General features: G+C 27.1%; 1 protein-coding gene across 2 annotated transcripts in view; it reads right to left on the bottom strand.

The window, feature by feature from the left end:
* The window catches only part of LOC113554511 (TBC1 domain family member 30), a 36,214-nt gene that overhangs the window by 10,070 nt on the left and 1,158 nt on the right, over positions 1-24,986 (bottom strand). Inside the window, exons 2-4 of one of the 2 annotated variants that reach the window (XM_026958392.1) lie at positions 14,180-14,441; positions 9,412-9,576; positions 1,181-1,330 (exon numbers count right to left, since the gene is read on the bottom strand). In XM_026958392.1, coding sequence (XP_026814193.1) covers positions 1,181-1,330; positions 9,412-9,576; positions 14,180-14,441 — 577 coding nt within the window. The remainder of the gene's footprint in view (positions 1-1,180; positions 1,331-9,411; positions 9,577-14,179; positions 14,442-24,986) is intronic. The other variant, XM_026958393.1, reaches the window with a different exon arrangement.

The raw sequence follows: 24,986 nt of genomic DNA, 5'->3' as shown, positions 1-24,986 counted from the left end.
TATCAACCATAATAACTATATACAATGTTATTGTTTATCGATCGTTGAACTAAACGTCCAGTTTGAATTGGGTATTTCATTTTTATTACCTCAAAAATAATATTATTCATCATTTTATCATAGTCATATCCCTTTGAAAGCGTCCCACGTAACAGGATGGTTAACGTTGGATTCAAGTCACGTCGGTTTAGCTTCTGAAAATGATTAAGGAGGAATTTTTTCTACTCTTTTGTGCTAATTCTCACCTCTTCATTTGAAAGAAAAAAAATATTAAAATGAAAATTCCGCAATTTTTTTTATACCAAACCAAAAAAAAACCAGCACACTAATGATAATAGGGTTTTCCACCGATCGAATCGAACCCTAAAAATATTATATAGGCACTCATTTCGCTTTCTAAACACTTAACATTTATTGCAAACAAGAAAATATCGACCAAACTTAATTCGATTATATAAAGAACGTGACGGAGTCGAAATATTATATTACATTATTACAATAACAAAATACTATTCCGCAGGTATCTGCAATGTCTATTGTCATAATATAAATAAATACCTATAAAATATTATATATTCGCAACGTTTTGTCATTTGTGTTATCATTGAAGTGTTTGTTTATCACGATAAAGGTGCGGGGAGAGGAGTGAAAAGTGTCAACAAGAACCGAAAACCGTACTTATCACCCGTAATGCATAAGGTATTATATATACCTATATTACATTGAGTATACATTTGAAATTATGTGCGCGCGGGGAAAAACAAAAAGATTCTTCATAAACAATTATTGTTATAATATAGTCGTGGCGCGTTATTATTACACGTTATTACATACAAATGCATATTATAATCGTTTAAAACAACAACGCGCGGCCACTAAATGTATTTAAAATGTTATTTTAACGGTGTATCTACATCGATATAATTACAATAACGCAGAACAATTCATACGGACTACTGTCTATGCTAACAACGCGATGTGCGTTACAGTATGATCGTTCGCGTATAGGCATATTATGTCTGAAGATCGTATAAAATAATATTTAAAATTATCACGACGCGGACGCGTAATATCATATTATTTCATACGTCATAGGTGCGTATATAGGTACATTATATAGCAATATAATCGTGTCTGGTGTGTATTTTATGCATATGTGTATAGGTATAGAGGTACTCACTGAGACTGGCAATGTTCTTCAACGTGTTGAGCAAACCATTCATCACATCGCCCGTCTTCCAAATGTGTTTTGATAAGGAATATTTCGTTCGTCTCGACTTGCTGTCGCCCGGACGAGATGACGGCGATGACGGTTCAAACACCGGACGGTCTGAATGAAGAATGCAATTTACTATACGTTACATTTATACGGCACTGATATGGTACGCGTTTCCTCCTGTTGTGCGTTAAAACATGCGCATTACGTTTTTATCGATCGGCGGCCACCCCTCTTCTCCTGACACCGTCGCTGCGGCGGCGGCGGTGGCAGTCTACCCCGCGTGCACACGTGCGGTGAGCTTCGTTCCGTCAACCCTTCCCGGGGGCGAGAGAGTATGATTTTCTACCCCTTCCCCGTCTCATTTACGTCCTATATATCGTATTATCTATACACGTTGTACATGCCGAGGTTAAGTGTACGGACGTTACATAATATATTATTAATATTATATATTATGACGAAAAACCGAATAGTTTGTCTATCCGTCGTCGAGTCGAACGGATTGTATTAGGTACACACAAATCACGTGTGAAGACGATTTGATCGGCGGAGTCCAGCTTGATGACGGTCGGTTCCGCGAACGCGCTACAATTTTAATAAGGCTCGTAAACCGAAAAGGGCTAACGAGACATACATTATAGTCGAAAGTGAGTAGCAGGTAGTAATTTATTGTCGGCCGTGGGTTGAGATTGTTCCGCATTGGCGGACGAGATATCAGCGGAGTTTAGTGAAAGCGTTATTGTTTTTTTTTTTTTTTTTGGGGGGGGGAGGCGATCATCCAATAACGAAGATTTATCGTCATTCCGGGTAAAAGGTTTTTAAATCACTTATTGCCAAACCGGCGAAATTTCGTCATATTGATATAAAGACAATAAGAAAATAAGGCATTTGGCTCGCGGAATGTAGTGAAATTTGTCACGTTGACATTAAAACTTTAAGCACGTTTTTCGGGTTTAGAATCTAAACCCGAAAAACATCTAAACTTTAGATGAAAAACGAGTGATTAGGTTTACTGATCTGATGATCGGTTCAACTACTCTTTATCTACTAAGTGCACTACGAATTTTTGTGATGGATATTAGGAATTATGATTTGAATGCGATTACGTTTGGCATATAACCATCATGTATCCGTAATACCGGTTTTAGATACAATGTAAACCGAATAATTATTGAAATGATTAACTTCGTAAAATATCTGATACACATTTTATTATTTATACAATCATCTAGAATTTTACGACGCAACGGTAATGATTTCGGGCGATTCTTCATTCTATAAAAATATAGTCACGCTTCGTTAACTTTTATAATTTAATATTAAAGGAACATTAAAATATATTAAGAATTGATCGTTTTAATAAATTTTCAAAAGCTGAGCGACATTGCGCAAGACAATGTAAGTCGTAATTTTAATCTCTGCTGTTGTGCTACAGATAATTATTTATTGACTAAACTATTTATTATATTAGCCATAACCAATAGATCATAGATAAATTTAGTATAGGCGCCTGGGATTTGAAATAATTTTTGATTATAGAATTAAAATATTGGTATAGTTTTCTAGTGGGATAGTGGGCAGTATCCATTTGGTGTTTCAATTGAAAGTATACAAATGCTTCGTAATTAGTGTTTAATTTCAGATTTAGTCGCGCATACAGATCATACATCTAGTCCATATTGTACAGAAATTTCCGGTTAATAGATTCGTAATATTCTAAATCTGACTTCAGTTGTTGGTGTATCGTGTATGGTATACCCAACTGTGAGTTATCTGGGATCAAAATTCGTCGCATAATTTGAAGAAATACATTTTAACAATAATGGATTCAAAATTAAACAGTATAGTTAGTCAAACTAAGAAAGTTTAGATGTAGTTATATTTTATTCTAAAACATAGGTATATATATTATATTGATATTATTTACCTATATATTTTTTTTCAATAGACAGTTGTCAGTTATTCACAGATTTTTAAAAGAAATCAATCTTCGTTGTATAAAATAAAATTATTATGCCCTATACTTGGTTAATGCAGCAAGGTTATTCTTTCAAATAATTTAATTTAATAAAATTACTAGATAGATCCATACAAAAATATAAACTAATTTTTGAAAAGAAGCTCAATTTACAAAACAAAATATTAAATTTACTGTATTTGATTAGGACGGCTAAAGTCTCATTAATTTTGAATAAATATTTCACAGATTTGAATATGGTTTATTAAAATTAATCTTGAATTAAAAATTAACAAATAAATGTACAAATAAGTATAAATACAAAATATAAACAGATAGATTTTTAATAATAACTTTGCTATATAACTGTATATTTTATATAACAACTTTAGTACTTATAATATTATGCTTTGAAAGCTACTATATTATGTAGACGGACGGTCTGTATAGTATCGCATTTCCTCTAGATCCGTGATATTAAAACGTTAATTTCTTGCTAACAAAGAAATATCTTAACAGTACAATATACCATAGAAATAAAAACAATACCAGTAGTATCGAAAAGTTGTTATATTTTTTCTGTGAAAATAACGCGCGGGAAGATAAAAGCCCTATATTAAATTGTATAAACGAACATGATATTACAGTAGCTATATTATATGCTACACGTATTAAAATTTAATTTTCAAATGTAAATTTATCATATCACATACAACTCGGGACGTATGAAATGATCACAGATCAGTTCTACTGGAGTATTGAGTTTTCTACGAAACAAATACGTATAACATCAATTTAATATAATCAATGGTATTATAATATTCTCATTATAATATATCGAAAATCCCGTCTATAGTAGTCTCAAAATAACCGATACGTGTTAATTGGCCACGTGTGCGTAAATAATATGATGTTTAAACGTCACTTACATATTTCAAGTCACTTAGGTATAATATTGATGCAGAGTAATATACGAAACCATAGTGTTTATTTTGTAATAATTACCCATCCAAACTGTGCAAGTACATACCTAGTCGTAAATATTAGTCTTTTATAATATCAGATTAATCCAAAAGTTAAATTGTGATACACTATTATAGTCAATTAATTCAAAGTAAATGCCTATTTAAGTCGTGGAAATAATAAGAAATATTAATTATTTTAGATATAATAAAATTATCATTATTATAATAACCTTATATTTAGGTATAAGAATTTATGTAATTTTGATCTTTTTTACGCTACTGTATACGACTAGTGATTTTTTTCAACGCGTATCTACAGCCGAATATTTATTGTTACACGGTTTAATTGGAATTAATGATATTAATTTTTTACTCGTTTGTTACTGTAGTGGGATAAAATTAAATAAAGCAATATAAATAATGAAACTCCGCAACCTTTTATTGCAGACCTTACATACATATTGTCCTTAAAAAGCACGCCGTTCAAAATAATTTATATTTGTTCCATACGTATTTCAAAATACATCAAAACATAATCATTCTGTTTAAATAAAAATTATTATTTATTTATTCGTGTTATATTCGTTTCAAATAATACTCTCGTTACGAAAAACTATTTAATTAATTCAGACGAAATAAAAAACAAAAAAAGCTAAACATTATTTTAAAATAAACGTTTAACTTCTGTATTTTGTGTTTAAAAAGTAAAAATAAATAATAGATTCGTTTCGTTATAATAAATTATTTATTCTATAGTGTTTTTCTTAATTTTTGTTGATTTATAATTTAGATCCTGGGGGTAATGATAAAGAGTTATATTTGCATATAATAAATAAGAAAAATATAATTATATTTTGTGAATGTAGAACAAACAAATTAAATATTACAACACTGATTATTATATTATTATATCTAGTTCAAGTACCTAAATAAGTACCTATTTATAAATATACATATTAGGCAAATAACAATGAAACTAAGTTTATCAATGAAAACGAAATCACTCGTAGGTACTAGATTAAGTAATTTTTCAAAAATTAAATTTATTCAAATTTCAGCCGAATTGAATTTTTAAACAAAAATTTAATTTAAAAAAAAAAGGAATCTATATCAGTATTAAACATACACAAAATACAATTTTACTACTGATATTTGTTATGTTTTATTCAATTTTAATTCTATAATGGTAGTAGATACAAAAATGTGTTTAATTAGATAATAGTTATGTTTTTTTTTTGCTAATTAATATCCATTTTATAGCAAAAGGCAAAAGGCAAATCCTAACATAAAAAAATCAATCGAACTATTATCTGATACATGTTTCGAATAAACTACTAATGAACGGGACTGCTGACATTGGTCTATATTTACAACAGAATCGTCCGGATAATCTTCAAGCTTAAAAATAGTGCTAATTCGATTTATTCTCCATTACAAAATAGATCAATGGCATAATGTTGTACAAGATAGTTATCTTTGAATTAAGTTCAAAACTTAACGGATATCATTAGTAAATTAATTATATAGCATCTTAAAACTTGATAAAATTACAATTGACAATTATTATTATGATTTTTTTTTTTTTATAGAATTGATCTTTTTTATCTACTTATCTCACTTTTTGGGATTTAAAAAGGATCTAAGAACTGAAGAGTTTTATGCATAAAACCTTTTATAAAATTGATAATATAATACAAGGGCTACTCCAATTAGTTAGTAAACACGTTTAGAATTTAAACATTTTTGAAAAAAATACTGAAAAAGGTCGAAAAATAACTTGTTATTAAAATAATTATCTTAAAGAATAAATTATAATCTAGTTTAGTGTTAGATATAAATATATAATTAGGTAAATTGATTTATATGTAAAAATATTGAACATTTTAATTTAAATTCATAAAATAGTTATCTTGTTAGAACATATTTTGATTTTATTAAATCAATTTAAAGTGAGATATTATACATAATAAATATCAATTAAGCTGTTATTGTACAATGTGTTTTGGAAATATTTTAAAATAGTTCCTTTTTTATAATAAACTTGGTTTAACATAATATTAAAAATATTATTTAATATGAAAATAAACTGATGCATCTGACGTGTATAAAATTATTTATTTATTTTAATTTATGGACCTACGCGTCTCAATTTAATCGAGTAATTTACACGTTTATTGATATAATAAAATAAATATTCCTAAAATAAATTAAAAACAATAGCAGCCATGTATAATGATATCATATGAAGATAAATATACTTATTGTCATTTCGTATTTGTTGATGTTTGACCTTATTAGTAATCCTAAATAATAGATAATACTTACCTATAGGTATAATATACATTAAAAAAAATAAATTGTTCTTTAAAGAATTGTCATACGATTAAATGTAGTTTCTAACGTAAATATATCATAATCATGCAAAAAGTTTACAGTTAATTTCGGTGATAATAATTTTTAAAGAAATGTGATTTGGATTGAATGTTGGACGAGAACAGAGAGAAACATCGTATCTTCATACATTAAACCGCAGAACTACGCTGCCGCATTTTAGTTCAATACCGATCAATAAGACGTTTGGACGTGCCATCCATTTCGGTAAGTTGTGTCCGATTTTGACCAATCGTCAAGCGGTCCTTCGCCTATTAAAGTGTTTTCATTGCAGGGTGTGTCCACGAGCATCATAGAAGATTGATTCGCTGGCTTTTAGATGGCGATTCATTCTAAATATCTTTTGTATCTATTTTTAGATATCGGAACATATTATAAGTAAGGTATATAGTATGACGATTTTAGAAAAGTGTTTCGTAAAGACACTTGGTGACTTACAATAGACCAAGTCCAGGACTTATGATACGTAAGTTTGGACTTGTTTTACATATAGCTATCTAATTATAACTAATTCAGCGGGGGAGGGGAGGATGCTTATTTTTGCAGGGGCCAGTGGTCTGTATGCATCAAACTTCTGTTGCATATCATATATATATTAATATAATATATCAATGGTAAAAAAATATTAGTTAACTTTTTACCTTCATTCTACGATCTATATTTTTGTTTTAATTAAAAGTGTAAATGTAGTAGTATTGTAATAATTCAATGTCATAGATTATAAAATAGAGTTTTTTTAGAAAAAATTAGTTATAAAATAAAGTTATAGCAATAGTTTTAGTTGATTAAAGTTAAATTTTAAAATCTTTCTCAAATCGTTTTCAAATATAAATATACATACATAATTAATTTTGTTAAAAATAACCAGCTTATGTACAACAAACAATATTAAAATTGAGTTTAGAATATGAATTTAAATAACATTCATAAAAACCAAAGCGTTAGTTCGAATTTATTGAATTATTTAAAAGAATAAATTATGCAATCATACAATTGAATATATTATATTTGATCGTTATGTTTACGAACCAAACGTTGAATAAAATGTATTAAGAATTTATGTTTGAATAATGATATGCTCGTGAAATAGTCATATCTAAAAAACAATTTTTTTTCCAAATTAACTCAGTTATTTTGAATTTGTATAATAAATATTGAATATGTAAAACGTCAAAGAGTTAATAAAAAAATCATTATAAGAGTATTTTTGGCGGAAATGTTTTTGTTTGAGCGGAAATGATGCGATTTTATGAAATAGAAACAACAAAGCGGTGCGAAATGGAATTGAGATAAAATAGGTAGAAATTGTGCACAATACGTACCTACACACCCTAAGGGTACTCTATGTATAACGATTTTATGGTATATATTATGTGACTCAAGTGAAAATTAAATGCCATGCCGAAATAATGAAATTTAGGAGGAAAGACTTATTTTTGTAACAAACTGAATATTACATTTTTATAAAACCTTTCGTTTTAAAATAATTGAGATAAACTATTATAATAATTATTTTTCATTTATAATTTAGCCAAAAAAAAAAAAAAAAAAAATAAAAAAAAACAACCTATATACCAATATCGGTTTCCAGTATAAAATAAATGTATTATTTGTTGCATATTATTGCGGTAGATTATTGAACACTTCGTATTTAGGATGGGCGGTGGGTTTAAAAATATTAACGAATTATTTTGTCATCAGAGTTGAGTAATGAACATGCATTCTGAATCCCAGTAGGATTAAAACAAACGAAAAAAAAACAACCAAGAACGTAGTTAGGGGAATGGTTAAAAAATAATTTTGAATGTAATTTTTTTCGTTTCTACGTTTTTGTACTCTTTCTTTCCGTTGCGGTCGTTTTTAATTTGAAAAAAAAACATCGATCCAATACAGGGACATTTAGGAATAAACATAAAACCGAAATCTTTTCCCACGATTCGACATGTATTGTTTTCAGCAATAGTATTGTACCAAATCGGTAGACACACACCTATAAACACACAAAAACACATCGCGTGGTTTCGCCTTACATCATACAATCGTCTCGAACATTCCAGTTTGCAGTCGCCAATTGCAGTACGCCAAAAACCCAAACCGATATGAAAACATTAATGTCTCCACGCTGTCGTTTGCCGGTGAATCGATCGCAAACCGAGTCTGATAGTTGCTAGAAAAAAACCTTCTAAATATCTAGACCGCTATAATGTTTTTATATTGTGTACATACACAGTGTCGCTGTCTCCGTTGCGGTACAACGAAAACGCGTAGGAAGGGGTCAAGGGGCGCCGATGTTCGACTGAGTATATACTTAAATACGCGGTATGTATATTGTATTTTATTATATTTGTGCGTGCGTGCGTATGAGTGTGTGTATGACAGTGACAAACGTTTGGCTTTTGTCCGACGAGCCTTTCATATCATATTCCGAAATCGCTGTTGGAAAGATTTCAGTGACTCGCATCGATTTCACGGGATCGTAAGCGACGCGAACTCTTGGTGTACCATAAAATATATTTGCATAATATGATGATGTCGCTTGAATCGTCTCTGTGCAAATAATCTCTACCGATTACGTCACTATAATCTATTAAAATATTTATGTACCCGGGCGGTGAAAGGTCAATTGATAAAGTATAGTTACATTTTACTCAAATCATATTCTGCGCCCAAAGCACAGAGCATTTTTAAAAGTCGTGACAAAATATAAGAGGACATTTTTCGTCCGTTTCACCTAACAGCCGAGATTAAATATCATTGCCTATTTGCATATGAGTTAAGCATAAACATTAATCCTACCCTGACGGTATTAGTAGACGTGTTATTGTGTATAGTGACATAGGTAAATTATGTTATTAATCCACTGTCGGGTCACTACTTACTTCGTTTCATGGAGTACGCGTGCAAAAGCGCAGTGATCATGTTGCACTTGGCGTCCCGGCGCGCTATCAGAATGTCCCTCCTTTTCAGCGCCTTCACCAGTGCTTCGCAGCACACATTCAATTGGTCCCTGAGCAGGTCGACCGTAGTAGACAGCTCTTCTACGCCTAATAACAATAACAATGATTAACGTACAAAATAGCTGTAAGATATATATTACTTCGCGTATACTATACAGTATATACTACACTAAGGCATGCATTGCTAGAATTGACGTAAGTACAGGGGCGGATTTAGTTTCTGTAGAGAAAGGGGTAACTGGATTTTCACCTCTATCACTTGCCCGCCCGAAGACAGTCAGAATTAAAGATATTTTCGGAATATTAGAGTGAGGAGACCCGGAAATGTTTGCACTTCATAAAATATTTGATTTATTTAAATTTGAATGGTAAACAGATAAATAATACTTTTCGCGTGTGATTTATAATAACACAAATACAGATCTAGGCAAGAGAGATCGCTTTGTCACCACCATTTAATAAGTGCTTCGCGTACCTACACCCGATACTTATTATTATTGCCATTAACATCGAACAGCACGAACTCGAAATAAGTTCAACTGCAGTTGCTGGGCACAACTTGATTTCCAGACGGAAATGTTTATTCATAAAATAAAATCTGCCCGAACGCTACTGAAAATAGTAAACGTGCACAATCTATATAAATCTAATATTACTATTATTATTACATAATATTTGATATAAAAAGTGATTTGAGTCATCCTATATATTATTTATGTTGAATGAAATCAATTTGCGTATACATAAATACTATGTTTGAGAAATCAAACAATCGACGATTTATTAAATTTAATAATCTGTAGATCAAATATTTTTTCTAAAAATATTATTAGATTTGTCTACGCCTTCTGTATGGGTGAGTAATGGCTGCAAGTCGTATTAATTGATCATCGAAAAAAAATACAATGATATTTACGGTATTATAGATTGCTTTCCAAGCGTGTTTTATATATAATATATACATGAAATACCTAGCTGTACTCGAAACTAAAATTATTAAAATTCTTTTCAATATATATAAAAAACGTTCTAAGTTCACTAAGTAAAAAAAATCAAACATAAATTGTATTTTTTAATGTAGCAAACTTAATTAACCCTTTTTTTATTTATTTATTTTTTCTATTATCTGAATCGTATCATTTATATTCGCGCTTTTGTTTAATGTGATTTCGTACGGATTTTATTCCTCCGAAATCGGAATGAAAGTGATAAGTATTACTGTACTCGTAAACCACAGATTTGGTCGGATGGAAACACAAACAAGTTAATCTCTGTCAATCACAAAAGCTTTGCCTCCGACGAATGGTCAGTAATTTGGTTAATTTATACATGATTAAACATGTTTGGACTGTTTTCTGAATAAATCAATCGCATTTATGTATGAATATATTACATTATAATATAGGGAGATATTTATTGTACGAATTTGTCACAATCTTCTTCTCTCTCCTTTCTTTCTTTGTTATGCTATTTTGCTATTTATAGACTTAAACACGTGAGAGGAATCTGTTTTTGCGACTTATGTTTCGTGTGAGATTATTAAATTGTGTAAAGGACGCCTATATATAATAATCTTGTTTTCGTCAATTGTGCTGTACCTATTGTTTTACAATACATAGGTACACAATATTCCTACACACGTAGCATATAATATTATAATAATATACAATATATTATCATTTTTTTTTTTAAATTTACAGACTTAGTATACATTGAAGAATGAAATAATGAACATTTTCATTCTAATAGTCAGGCGGTGACAATAATATGTTATGATATTACAAAATATACTATTTTCTGTATACATTAGCAGTAAGTATAAATAATGTACTTATATTAAAAAGCCGACAGTTCAAATCGTGCAACAAAATCTGCGGCAGTACAATTTTTATTTTTAAATTTTAATACAATATGGGTATCAAATAATGCAATTGATAATTTTTTCGAGCTTAAATTATTTATTAATTTATTTTGAAATAGGTTAAGCCACACAAATTAAATTTTTGACAAAAAAAAAAAAAATAGAAAATTACAATTTATGTACGTGAAGTTAGCATGCCAATTAGAATGGATATAATAAATTCACGTAGCCTAGTAACATAGTAGCCTACCTGTGTCGCCCTAAAATTTCAAAATATGTGTCTAGATTTTCGAGAATTATCAAAATGTATACTCTAGGTATGTAATTATAACCATGCAAATTATCGATTTATAACCTAGTTATAACCATACGTGTGCTGGATTAAGACTCTTAAAATTCTAAAAGTGGACTCGCAAATTCTTGCAAACAAGACACTATTTGATACCAATTTCAAAGTTATAGGAACCGTGGATGGACGAACTTCACGTATCTGTAAAATTGGCTTCTTTGAAATATAAATTATCAACTATTATCATAAAACATATTATTTTCATCACGATGTGATAAAACCAGCAATTTTGATAAACTTTTTTTGTGGATACATTCTTAGTATTTCTTATTATACCCGACTGACCATGGTTAAAATTTTAATCAATCAACGATTAGCTTGTTAATTAAATCTACAGTTGATTTTTACACGATCCGTTTTTAGAAAAAAAATAATGATCTCATTTCGTCAGCGTTCTCGCATAATATCTTGTATTTTCGCTCCTATGACAAACGCAATTTAATATACACATCTTATTCTTATTTTCAGAATGAATTTTAAACGTGACGCGTATAGTTAAATGATTGTCGTGGACGACTACGCAAAATCACATGATGTTTTAATCTATAACATTATTTTTGAGCAGATGTTTACTTGCGTACGAGCGGAAAATAATGAGCGAAATATAATGACACGACGCGACGAAGAGTATATTTTACCTCTATCTAGCTTGCGAGTTCCATTCTAAAATACAATATAATATCATAAAACGAAGTTTTCACTCGTGGGAGATGGAGTGGAACTTAGGTTATACATAGTATTATACTTTATTCAGTACGCTTATTATTACTAGTATCAACGGGCTTAGTATATTTAAGTATATAACACAGTGGAGTAATGTTTTTTTAGAAGAGAAGAGGAGAGTTTATAAACTATAGCTATTAAAATTAATACCAATCTAAATTTGATTAGTATTTTACACGGTTAAAATAATATGTTATATTGGTAATTCATATAAAGGTGATTGCATAAAGTATAGATGTATATAATTAAAACTAAAACGTATACAATTATTGTACTCGTCATTTTCGATTAATTGTACCTAGTCAGATATCCAACTACCTAAGATATTGATAATATAATATTTTCATATTTTTTTTCTGACCAATTCTAGGTAAAAACTTTGAAAGGGTGGTTCTGGAAAGAAATTATAAATTATTATGATTTTTTGGTTCCAGTATACCTATCATAAATTCACCACTGATTATAGAAGTACATGACACAGTATTTATAGCGTATAGACGATACGATTATAGACGTTGACTGCATCAAATTAAGAAAAAAGTGTGAACGAAACTCGCGTGCGTTTATATTAAATTATTTAAAATAGATCATGCATTCAAAGCCCAGTAACTACGAATGTGTATCTATAGTTGAGTAATAAATTATTATAATGATCTGTTCAGCCCTGTCAAAGTTATACTTCTAGGTGGGCGTGCACGTACATACAATATATATATATATATATATATATAACTATGTATAAATGAATATAAAATATAGAGTGAACAGCTGTAGGTATAATAGTCTTCAATATGAATGTCGATATTATTTTCGCTCAATTGCAATATATTCATCGTCCGTACGCCGACGGAATAATATTGTAACGATATGCATACATTATCCTATTATCTATGACAATTTGTAGTCATGGTAGATAATATATACACTGAATGTATCCGTCAATAAAAATGTGCTGGATGAATTGACTATAATAGTATGGTTTTCAGCGGTTCACGAAGACGCCAATACATATAACGTTTTACGAATTAGTATTATTATCTATATCAATACGCACTTTGTACAGTTGTTATCAACTTAATAATCACGAGTTTTTGTCAACGCGTATTCACTCATTTTTTTTATCCATTATTTTACACTAGACACTCGATCATTTTATGTTGACCGACGTTGCAGATGCATCACATATTATCAATTTTGGCTTCAAAGTATAATATTTGTTCTAAGTCTAATCGTTTATTTGACTTAGTATCTATTCTGTAGTTTATCATATGCGGTGGTGCATCGTTTTCTATTGTATAAAAGAAACATCGTATTTCTATTGTATTCATTAAAAGAAGAAATAGCCATAATTCATTATAAACTATTAACGATAATTACTATAGTTTGTAACACCTGTTAGTAGTGTAATTAACTTGTTAAAGTATTTTAAATAAACATTTTTAGAATTTAATAATTCATATTTTTTTCATTTTTCACTTCAAAATTTCGTAGATATAGATAAATTATTATACATTCAAGTTTATATAGTATGTATAGTATACATAAATATATAGTTTATATATTTTTCTGTTAATGATTAATTATTTTTTATATAAAAATTAGACACCCGTTAAAAAAAAAAAATATTAAAATTCGATTCTTATTTAGTGTGACTAACAAAGACATTAAATAAGAAGGGGCTAAAAATTTACAAATACTCCGTTTATTAATTATAAATTAATTATAAAACGTGATAAACAGGATTAGTGTAGTTTTACTTTTTCTCGTCAGTCTTTTAGACCATCCGTTGCTTGAGGAGATCGTTGGCCTACCGCCGCTATCACTCCAATTCATCTGATCTGTTGAAGATTCAGAGGCCACACTGCCACCACCACCCACTCTGTATATGTCTTCCAGTAGTTTGTCCATTAGGTCGGTGACCGAATATCGTTTCTGATTTAACAGTTGTTGTCGAGCGTCACCGGACGGTGAGTTTGTTGTTATCATCGCAGCCGTCGTTGTCGTCGTTGTAGTCAACACCTGTACAAACCGACACAACCTCTATTATTATTATTATTATTATTATTATTATCATTATTTAATGCTATTGAGTGAATATTATAAGAGCACGGGAAAGTTATCTTTTACATTATGAATATGTTTGTTTAGAATTCATAAATACTAATATTAAATATTATAACATTTATTTCTATTAAATGTTCGAGCAGTGATCTGGTAACTATTATGGTAATTTTCAATTTTATAATATAAGATGTTATATTATGCTAACGTATACTGTTTAATAGTCTATAATTTAAGACTATACAACTTATTTTATAGAAATGTATCAATACTATCTGGTACGAAATACAACAAATTTTTTTGTTAAAAAAAAAAGAAATCTTAAATAATATTTCAATAGTGGAGGGATGATTTTAACGTAAACTAGTGCATTAAAATTGAAAATTTGGAAGGTACGTAATTACTTATGCTATTGCACACGTCAAATAATCATGTTCTACAATAATAATAAATAGTTAATAGTTATACATACAATATAAACGTGTACTAGCTTTATACGATATAGTCGTATCCTACACTAATTATGCACGGAATATATTCGTAACCTACACTAGTTATACATAGTGTTTGAAGTCTGAAATATTTTACAAAAACGCATAACATCGAATTTTTTTTAAGACAAATATTGATGATAATTATTTATTAATTGACTAATAAATAATAGATCATACGCTGTAACATTAATCACTGATAATACTATTTAATAATTGCGTGAATCTATTTCTTGCTCATTAAGATTCTTTTTAAAAATGTATAGAAGAATTTACCGAAGAAAGTGATAATAAGCTACAACATTTACCAGAAATTGAGTATAAATTCAATACTTATGCGAATGACTGTAGTGTTAACTTGGAAATCAAAAAATAACAGAGTTCAAATATTGAAATAAATAGAAAATGCCGAAATAGATGAACTTATGATTTTAATAAATTCATAAAATAATATTATATATATATATATATATATATTGATTTATAAATCATTCTAGCTATGTAAATATTAGAATATATAATTAATAATCTAATTAATTCCTTAAAGGCTTTTGGTAAATTATACATTTATAAATAGAATGACAAATGTTCGTAAAAATAAAACTTATTTAAAAAAGAAAAACATATTTTATTAAAATACTGAAATGTTTCAGACACTATAGTTATACGAAAAATTGAAAATGTATAGTTGTATTACAAAGGATTTAAACAAAAAATACTTTTATAACATACTTACACTAAAACAAAGTTGAATAAATGTAGTGTATTGTGTTTAAAACATAAAGAATATTCGTGAAAAGATTACTTTTGATCAAATTATATTCTTAAAATAGTCTATTTTTCAACTAAAAGTCTATGAATATTAAACGTTTATTAGCGTATTAATTTGCGTATATTACGCATTCATTCAACGTCTAATTATTTACTGGGCTATGTGGAGCTTGGTATTGTATAATATGATTTGGAAACTAGAACGTCGAGTAAAGTAGAAAGGACTAATGATGAAGTTGTACAACTTTCAAACATGGTACTACCGTAACCGTAAGATATTTCAAATTTCACGAGTTAAGACTTGAGTGAGAAAACGAAGGGGATACAAACTCAATGAGATAAACGACTTATATCAAAGTTTTTAGTTTGTGAATTATACAAATTAGAAAAAATATTATGATAAGAAATTATTGTTTTCACATAAAAGTTTACTCAATTTTATAATATAATCTTTCAGTTTATAATAGTAAAGTCGATAATCGAATATGGTGAAAATAACGTCAGACGAGAAGAACGAGAAGAAGAAATTCAAAATGCTTTACAACAAATTAAAAAAAAAGACTCAAGGAACTGAAAAAATTATGTTCCAATAAATTAGATTAGATAACTGTGGAAAACCAATCGTGTAAGTGGTGTTTTATTTTTATTTAAATCAGATTTTATGTGAGCACTTTTAAATTGGTCGTATTCATAAAAAATATTACAAAAAATTATAATATTGTGAAATGTCATTAACTAGGAAAACATCGACCTTTAAAAAAAAAATGGAAACGTTGTCGAATATTTGGTCGTAAATTCTAAATTGAAACTAGTTTTGTTCATAGGTAACTACTATAGCACATTATTAAAGTATTATTTTTATCGTTATTATAACGTTAACACATTTTTAAAAAAGGATCGCCGAGTTTAAATATATAACATCAATCAACTACGTTACGTTAATATATTTTGTTTGAGTATACCTACCACTTTTTCTTTAATGTATTTAATATTATTATATCAAACTTTTTGCTACTGGCATTCGAAACTTGATGAAATATTAATATTATACATAAATAATAATATTATCGTTTTCGGTTCTTCACAAATTGTATCATTCAAGTTTTTTTTATATTATTACCTGAAGCGTTAGTCGTTGAATATCCTAACGATAGTATTAATACATAACATATTTCCTTCATTTTCTAGCACGTTACGCAAATGAATAGGTAGCACTTATGGGTTGTGGGCGTTGTGGCCCGTAAACGATATTATTGTTAACTGCTTTATTATAAAATTTTCAATTAAATAACCGAAAATAACTGAATTTAATATTTAGTAGTATAATGTTATTATTAAAAAAATATATTTAATACAAAATTGATTTGTTATTAACATAATAATCAACGTGTTCTAAAAAAAAAAATATGAAAGTTTTGAAACGTCGATTATAAGTAATATGGTATAAAAGATTTTCAGTATTATTACCTAATATTAAAGCAAGCTTTAAAATACTTGAGTATTTGTTTCACACTTTTCAACGTTATAATTTCATAACAGTTAACAAAAAATTGTTGTTGTAAAGTCTAAATGGTTAAGGTTCTAAATTTTCTGAAAATATTAAAATAAATTGTGTATGGTAAAGAACATAGATATACATATATGATAGTAATATTTTAATTATAAAACATATTGTTTAATATATTATGTCTATACGTGTTATGTTAATTTTTAAGCAAACTATGAACAAATATCTCTGATAACAAAATTAACAATAACCAAATAAAACGGCACGTATTTAACGAATACTGCATTAATATGCTGTTTAATTTCATATTTAAAATGTAATGATCTTTTTAAAATTATTAATTTATCATATACCTTTATGGCTTTACATAATAATTAATTTACTATAAATAGTTTTATTATTATTATTGTTATTACTTATATTGGTTTAATAGTACGTACAAAACTATTCAATATATTATATTATCTAATATTTATTAATATGAGTCATATTTCACCAACCGTGTTTTTTTGTAAATAAAAAACAATCCGTCCTTGTACAGTAACTATATATTAATATTGGTGTGTAGTTACTGTATTCTACATTTCACTCAAAAGCTTTGCAAATGTTTTATTACATTACTGGAAATTTAATTTAAAATAAAAATAACTAAATTAAAATTATTTCAATTACAGTTATTAGATTTTTTTTTTTTAATAAACTATTTATTAAATACTATAATTTATTATAAGACACCTGTAACAATGGATTTTTGAAACATAATTTTTTAACTTTAGATTAATTTTAGTTTTTAGATAAAACTGGTACCTATAATTATATTATACGTGCGTAGTAATTAACGTTAGAATTATTCGATGTGCATATACTGAATAGTAATTTATAATTTAAAGTTTACTAAGGAATAAAAAATTCTCATATTTATAAAGCTTTGTATGAGTTTTATTCATATGCATTTTCTAGGTAAGGTTTTCATCAAAGAAAAGACCTAGGTACTTAACTAAACTATCCTTCTTAGTAGGATTGTAATTAAACTAGGGACTATAAATATAATTTATTTCAAAGAATGCTTGGTTTTTGGATGAAGCAGCTATGAGATGAAGGTATCCTTAATTTATTTAAAAGTCAAAAGTATAGGGAGGAAAGTTTTTATTTAATTTACTATTTAGCTAAAGGAGCGATTTGAACCATATTGATCTTAATTTTAATTTTTTTTTTTATTTCTTAAAAATAATATAAAATATAAACAGCTAGTACTATATTGTGTCTATTGACAAAATTATTTAATCTCCTTAAATCTCCTTAATCTCCTTGGGTATTTACCCGTCATGCTTTAAAATAGCGATTTCCAAACTTTGCTCCGCGAAGCCCTTAAGGCTCCGCAATTATTTTTCAACGGCTTTGTTTGTTTTACCATAAAAAATTAATAAAAAAAAATTATTGATCTTTGTTTAAAACAACGAGCATATAATATATTTCAATTAGACTCCGTCAACTCGAATATTCGTACTTCTACAATATTAAAATCCGGACAAGAAAATATAATAGTCGAATTTTAGATAATACGCATTCCCATTACAGGTAATAAACGATAAATAATATTTTATCCAGTTCTATTTATACTATTGTTTTTTTATTAATAAATATTTTATTATTCTTACTCCTATATACATATACATATCATGTGTAATATGCTCCACGGAACATAGGTAAATAAAACTTAATATTAAATATTTCTTGTGACACCGCGAGAAAATACTACTTAAAAAAAAAACTTTGTGGCTGAAAAATCGTTGCTTTAAAAGATGTTGTTCCAATAGATAAATTTAACGACTCCGAAAATTGAAGTAAATATCAACCGGTAGCCCTATCTTTATCTCTATCTAAAATATTCGTAAAATGCCTTGTATATAGAATAATGCAGTTTTTAAATGGTATTCATTTTTTCTCTAAAAACCAATTTGACTTTATAACAGGCAGATCTATTGAAGATACTTTATTTTCTATTAATAAATGTATTTATACAAACCTAGATAACAGTAATAAAGTTCTAAGTATATTCTTAGATGTAAAAAAAGCCTTTGTTTGTATAAATCATGGAATACTTCTACAAAATTTAAATTATTTCGCTTTGAGAGGATAAATACATAAATCATTAAATTTATATCTAACACAAGTAGTTAGAGTTAGTAATTCTTTAAGTACACCATTAAAGGTACAATGCAATGTACTTCAAGGTATGGTTTGGGATCTATTATTTGTATTATAAGAGTATATATATATATAAAAATGGTTTGCTGAATCTAAACATAAATGCGAACATTATTTGCTATAATACTTATGATACCTACTCCTGTTTTGATTTGAGACGAATAAATTGATTTACCGTTTTTGAACTCAAATATAATTATAAATAAAATTAAGGCTTGTTTATAAATATATTCTAGAATTTAAATAAATAAAAATGTTTTTATTTTAACATAAATCTTGCAAATATTGATCCAAAATATATAATGCTCGTTAGTTCATTAGGTAATCATAATATTATATTCAATATAGCCAATAATAATATTATACTATTTGTACTACTATGTTTTCTATGAATAAAATTAAATGCCTTGGTATAACACTAGATAATAAACTTAAATGAGATCATTATATAAATGATTTAACCAATACAATACATAAGTTCCTTTATATCTTTAATGATGTTAAAAATATATTTAATATACAAATAAAAAGACTAATTTACATATTGCTTGTTTAATCAATATTGAACTAAAGAATAATTGTATAGGGTCAGGCTATGACTCACATACAGTTTTTTTTTAAATTTAAATGAAATTGAGATTGTATAAACTTGATGACTATTCATTATTATTTTTTTGTATAGTTATTGTTTTTGTGAATACTTTAAAAACTACCTTTCAGCACAAGCTTTTAGCTTATCGGGAGGTTACAATTATTTACCAACTCATATTATTATATATCGTTTGTATTTTTTTATTCATTTATATCTATTATATTCTGTAAGATATGTTCTTTTCTTTGTACAAAGAAAAGAATATGAACATTAATAATAATGCTTATAATACATTGTAGATTTTTCTTAGTTTTATTTCGTTATAACTACTATTTGAAATACCTAACAAAAATCAAAATGCTTATTTATAAATAATCAACTATCCTTATTTCATTATCATCGTTTAACAATAATTGTTGTACTTGTTTAAATAAATTATTAGTAAAGTTTAACCAAAGGTAATGTAAAACGTAGGATAAAACAGTAATTGAGTTACTATAAAACTGTTGTAGTTTTTCTTAAACATTTTTCGTTTGAAATTTTTTCTTTGACAATAATTACAGATAAACATATATATTTTATATACGTTAAACTATATTATAAACATAAAATATATTGATTTATAATTTTCTGTATTTAAGTTGTAATATATAGATTATAGATAACGATTGAAGGTAGAAATGATTTGATATTATTTCTATTGCTAGTGGAATCGAGTCAATCTTCATTTATCTCCGATATAATAATATACAGAAGTAATTATTTTTTGTTCGACCAAATTGGTACTTCAAAGAAGTTATTATATGAAATTTGTAGAAAAATCTTGGTAATTATGGTTTTAATTGATATTTCCTGATTCTATTTCCCTTTGATTCTTAGTTGTGACTACTAACTTCTAATGTTATATGAATCATTATTTCTTTTAATGTTGGAATTTATAATAATAATATAAATCTATTTTGAATTGAAGTTATCAAATAAACAGTTACCAATATCTCAGTATCTACTATATCTATTTAAATATTTATTGATTTGTTATATCAATGAATATGAATGGGTACAGAGGGTCGAACGTTTAAAACACAATTAAATTGATATTTATTTTAACGTTTTAAATACTGAAAACTCGTACGTATAATAATAGTTCGTTTGGAAATGATGTACGACCCTTCAGATTTGTATACATAAAAACAAAAGGTAGGTAAGCCTGAATAGTAGATAGTCGTGTATGGCATTAAACATGATATATGGGCTACTTACTATTATTTGAAATTGACGTGTTTACTGTGAACGAGTAAGGTTTATAAAGGTTCAAAATATTTTGATAAACAAAAACAATACCTGTTTAGCCGTGTTATTATAATGTCAGAAGAAGATATTTTGTGAACCTTTTGTATGCAGGATTGTAGAAATATAATATATTATAATAATATCATAAATATATTCAATTGTTTGCAAGGTATGTTTTATTAAGGGTATTTTATTCCTCGTTTTTATATGATTGTTACTAATTTTTACCAAGTAATAAAACGTGGACCGAAATTTACATGATCCCTGGGACAGTTAAGACATTATATTATTATCACTGATTTCGATCGTGCTTTCTGTATTTTATAACATGATAAACGGTCAGAAATCTGGTGAATTTATAGGTAATAACATTATTGTTAACATCATGAAATAAAAATAAATTACTGTTGTGGTCATTACATTAAGTGTCCGGTTTATAGTTTATTAAATTATTATATTGTCATGACTCAAAGTCAGTCATACTATTGCAACCCTTGTGCATGGACATTAAATATTGTTTACAATCATAAAAAACAGTATCAATTCGTAATGTCATCGAGTTTTTGGTCCGTAATATTATGTTTTGTTAATATCGAAACAAAATTCATAGGTAAGTACGATGTTTATAATATTAATTAAAAGATACATTATATTTAATTATTTTGACATAATAATATTTCATTTTATTTGTATAGTATATTTTTTCATTTATTTAAAGATTTGAAGCAAAAATTAAATTGATTGCAATATACGTATATATATATATATATATATATATATATATGATATCTATCTATGGACTGTGGTAGCTGAAAAACTCAGTCAGAGACTAAAATAGCACTGAACTTACAGCTTAATAGTCGAAATTGATTAATTCCACATCGGAACACTAAGATGGCTGGTCTTTGTTCATATTTCGTCAACGATTATTTGATACATCAAAATAAGAAAATACAGTTTGTGAGATGAGAACTCTTCTTTTTGACATCGTAAAAACAAAATGTATACATTGACGGAAGAAAAAAAAGCGCTAGAAGTGAAATAATAATACTGTTTGAAATAAAAGTTTTTCGTTTCAATTATTAATAATGAATATAATACAAAGAGAAAATATTTTCGACTTTGTTTATCAAAAAAAAAGTAAAATTATTAACAAGAAAAATGTTGTTTCTTTTAGGGTTATTTACTTACCTGTTAAATGCTTATTATTTTTTCCGGTAACAATGATAGTTATTTGTTATGAATTCACTGTATAATTAATAAAATATATAACTTATATTATTATTTACTATGAACATTGTATTGGAAATTTTATAAATTTAACAATATTGTTATTAAAAAAATCTGATCATTTTTATCACACGTATTTACTATAATAACTGTTCTATTTCGTTATTTTTGGGACAAACATCAAAATGTCAGCTTATACGGAAGTCACGGAAGTTATATTACAGTCTTACGTCGTGTTTTATTTTTTAAGTTTAATTGTTTTGATTACAATTAATTACCTCGTACATTGTTTGTACAGATGTTTAAATTTATAGAAGATTTACAATTGTTGATAATATAATTATAATGACATTTTAGTGCTTTACTTCGTTTTTAGTTATATTGCTACACAAAGTCGTAAACAAGTACATTTAACCATTCACATGGGGTACACTTGCATAAATTATTAAACCACAAAAAAAAAATGTATAATAATTTACATTATACATATTTTATATCATGTTAAACCATTGTTTTTATGATGTAAAAATTACATACATTCCAGTTAACAGTCACATTTTTTTTAACAGGTATGATAGCATGTAAGTATATACAATTATTTTAAAAGTTCAACTATTTATAAATACTAAAATATACCAAAATACATACGAAGAAGATTAGGTATACAACATATGGCTTGCACCTATGGAATTTATTACTCTTTTATTAGTTATTAGTGTTATTACATCATTATATTTTATTTAGTCTCTGTAACATTATTATGATTTTAGATAGCTTATGTAAATACATAATATTTAAAAAAACTAAATAATCAAATATTTATTGGTTGCTTACGGGTAACGGTTTTTTTTTAAATTTTATATATTAAAGCCTTACACTGTATATATTTTTAATTTTTAATATTCACTGTAGATACTTAATTTATTAAATTTTGCCAAAACATTCTATAAGCGTCTATAAATGATTAAGTAGCAAGCGTGTGCTGAAGAATAATATTTTGTAAACATGTTTGGATCGAAAACTATGATTATATTTCATAATATGGCCGTTTGTAAGGCATATCACATTTTAATATTCACAATTATATGTTTTTTATGTGGTATCGAATAAAATGTCGTAGTTTTGATATACAATATATGTTATAAGAATTTGCATAAAGTAAAATTATTACACTGTAACAACATTTATTTGATAACTTGCATATATTGTCATTACACTTAGAAGATGTTAAAAAAAAAAAAACAATAAATCAGCGAGAAATGGTCAAGTAAATTAAATTTGTCAGTGGTAATGGCTGCAATTAAATAATTAAATGGTACCGAGGATGAATAGGAGAAACAGAAAAAAATGCAAATGTAAGTTTAAATGTTATTAGATTAGAGAAGTTTGCGATCCATCTTTTGAGGAGGAAGGAACGTGGCGTATTTTCGAAAAGTTGAGCGAATATAGTTTCTCTGGTTATATTATTTAAATATTCGCCAAATAATATTTAATATTAAATAAACGACGAATGAATAATACATTTCGTGGAAAATTTATATTTAAAAAAAATTATTGAACAATAAAATCTAAAACTCGTTTCCCTTTCATTGCATTGTCCTGTTGCACATTTCACCATATTCAAGTACTAAAACTAAACATAATATTACGTATTGTATGTATACTCAGACACAATATTGTGGAATTTATAGTGATTATAATACTGTACGTATTATTATTATTGACGTTTTTCTCATATCGATACACAGAGAAATATGCATAAATATAATATTATATTCGAGTATCCGAATAACACGTGTTCTCGTCCTGAGACAAATTTCAGTACACGCGTTGCCCTATGGATTTTTGAGTAATAAAAAAATTGATCGATAAAAAAAATAATAAATATATTATGTACGAGTAAGTAAACCTTGTATTGAAACTGTAAACCTGAAAAAGTAATAACAACAATTTTGTTGAAAGATACGATATGGTCGCATTAATTTGGTAAACCTATAACCTAAAATTGATCAAATTTCAAACATTTATAAAACAAGGGTTATTTTTGTATTATGATTTCGGATAACAAAAATATTAGCGATATTATATATTTATAATATATTAAATATAGTAACTATAAGTCTATAACTATTTATTACAGTAATGTTACTTAATACTACTCGTATAATAATTAAAAATGTTAAAATATTTATTTGTATTCATATCGTGTATTGCTTATAAGCTGTATCATATGATAGATCATTTCGTCCATCTCCTATTTTTTTGTACATTTTATTTGACATGTTTATTATATATAGTAATATTCAGTTTTTCTGTTACTCGAAAACATAATTTTATTCTAATTTTCATTGGCACTGATCGAGTCATTATTCATGATATGTTCTACTTACGTTTATGAAAAATTATTTTGGTAA

The sequence above is a fragment of the Rhopalosiphum maidis genome, chromosome 2, assembly GCF_003676215.2.
Source record: "Rhopalosiphum maidis isolate BTI-1 chromosome 2, ASM367621v3, whole genome shotgun sequence".
Classification (NCBI taxonomy): Eukaryota; Metazoa; Arthropoda; class Insecta; order Hemiptera; family Aphididae; genus Rhopalosiphum; species Rhopalosiphum maidis.
The sequence above is the reverse complement of the archived record's forward strand: the minus strand, read 5'-3'. Positions and strand labels throughout refer to the sequence as shown.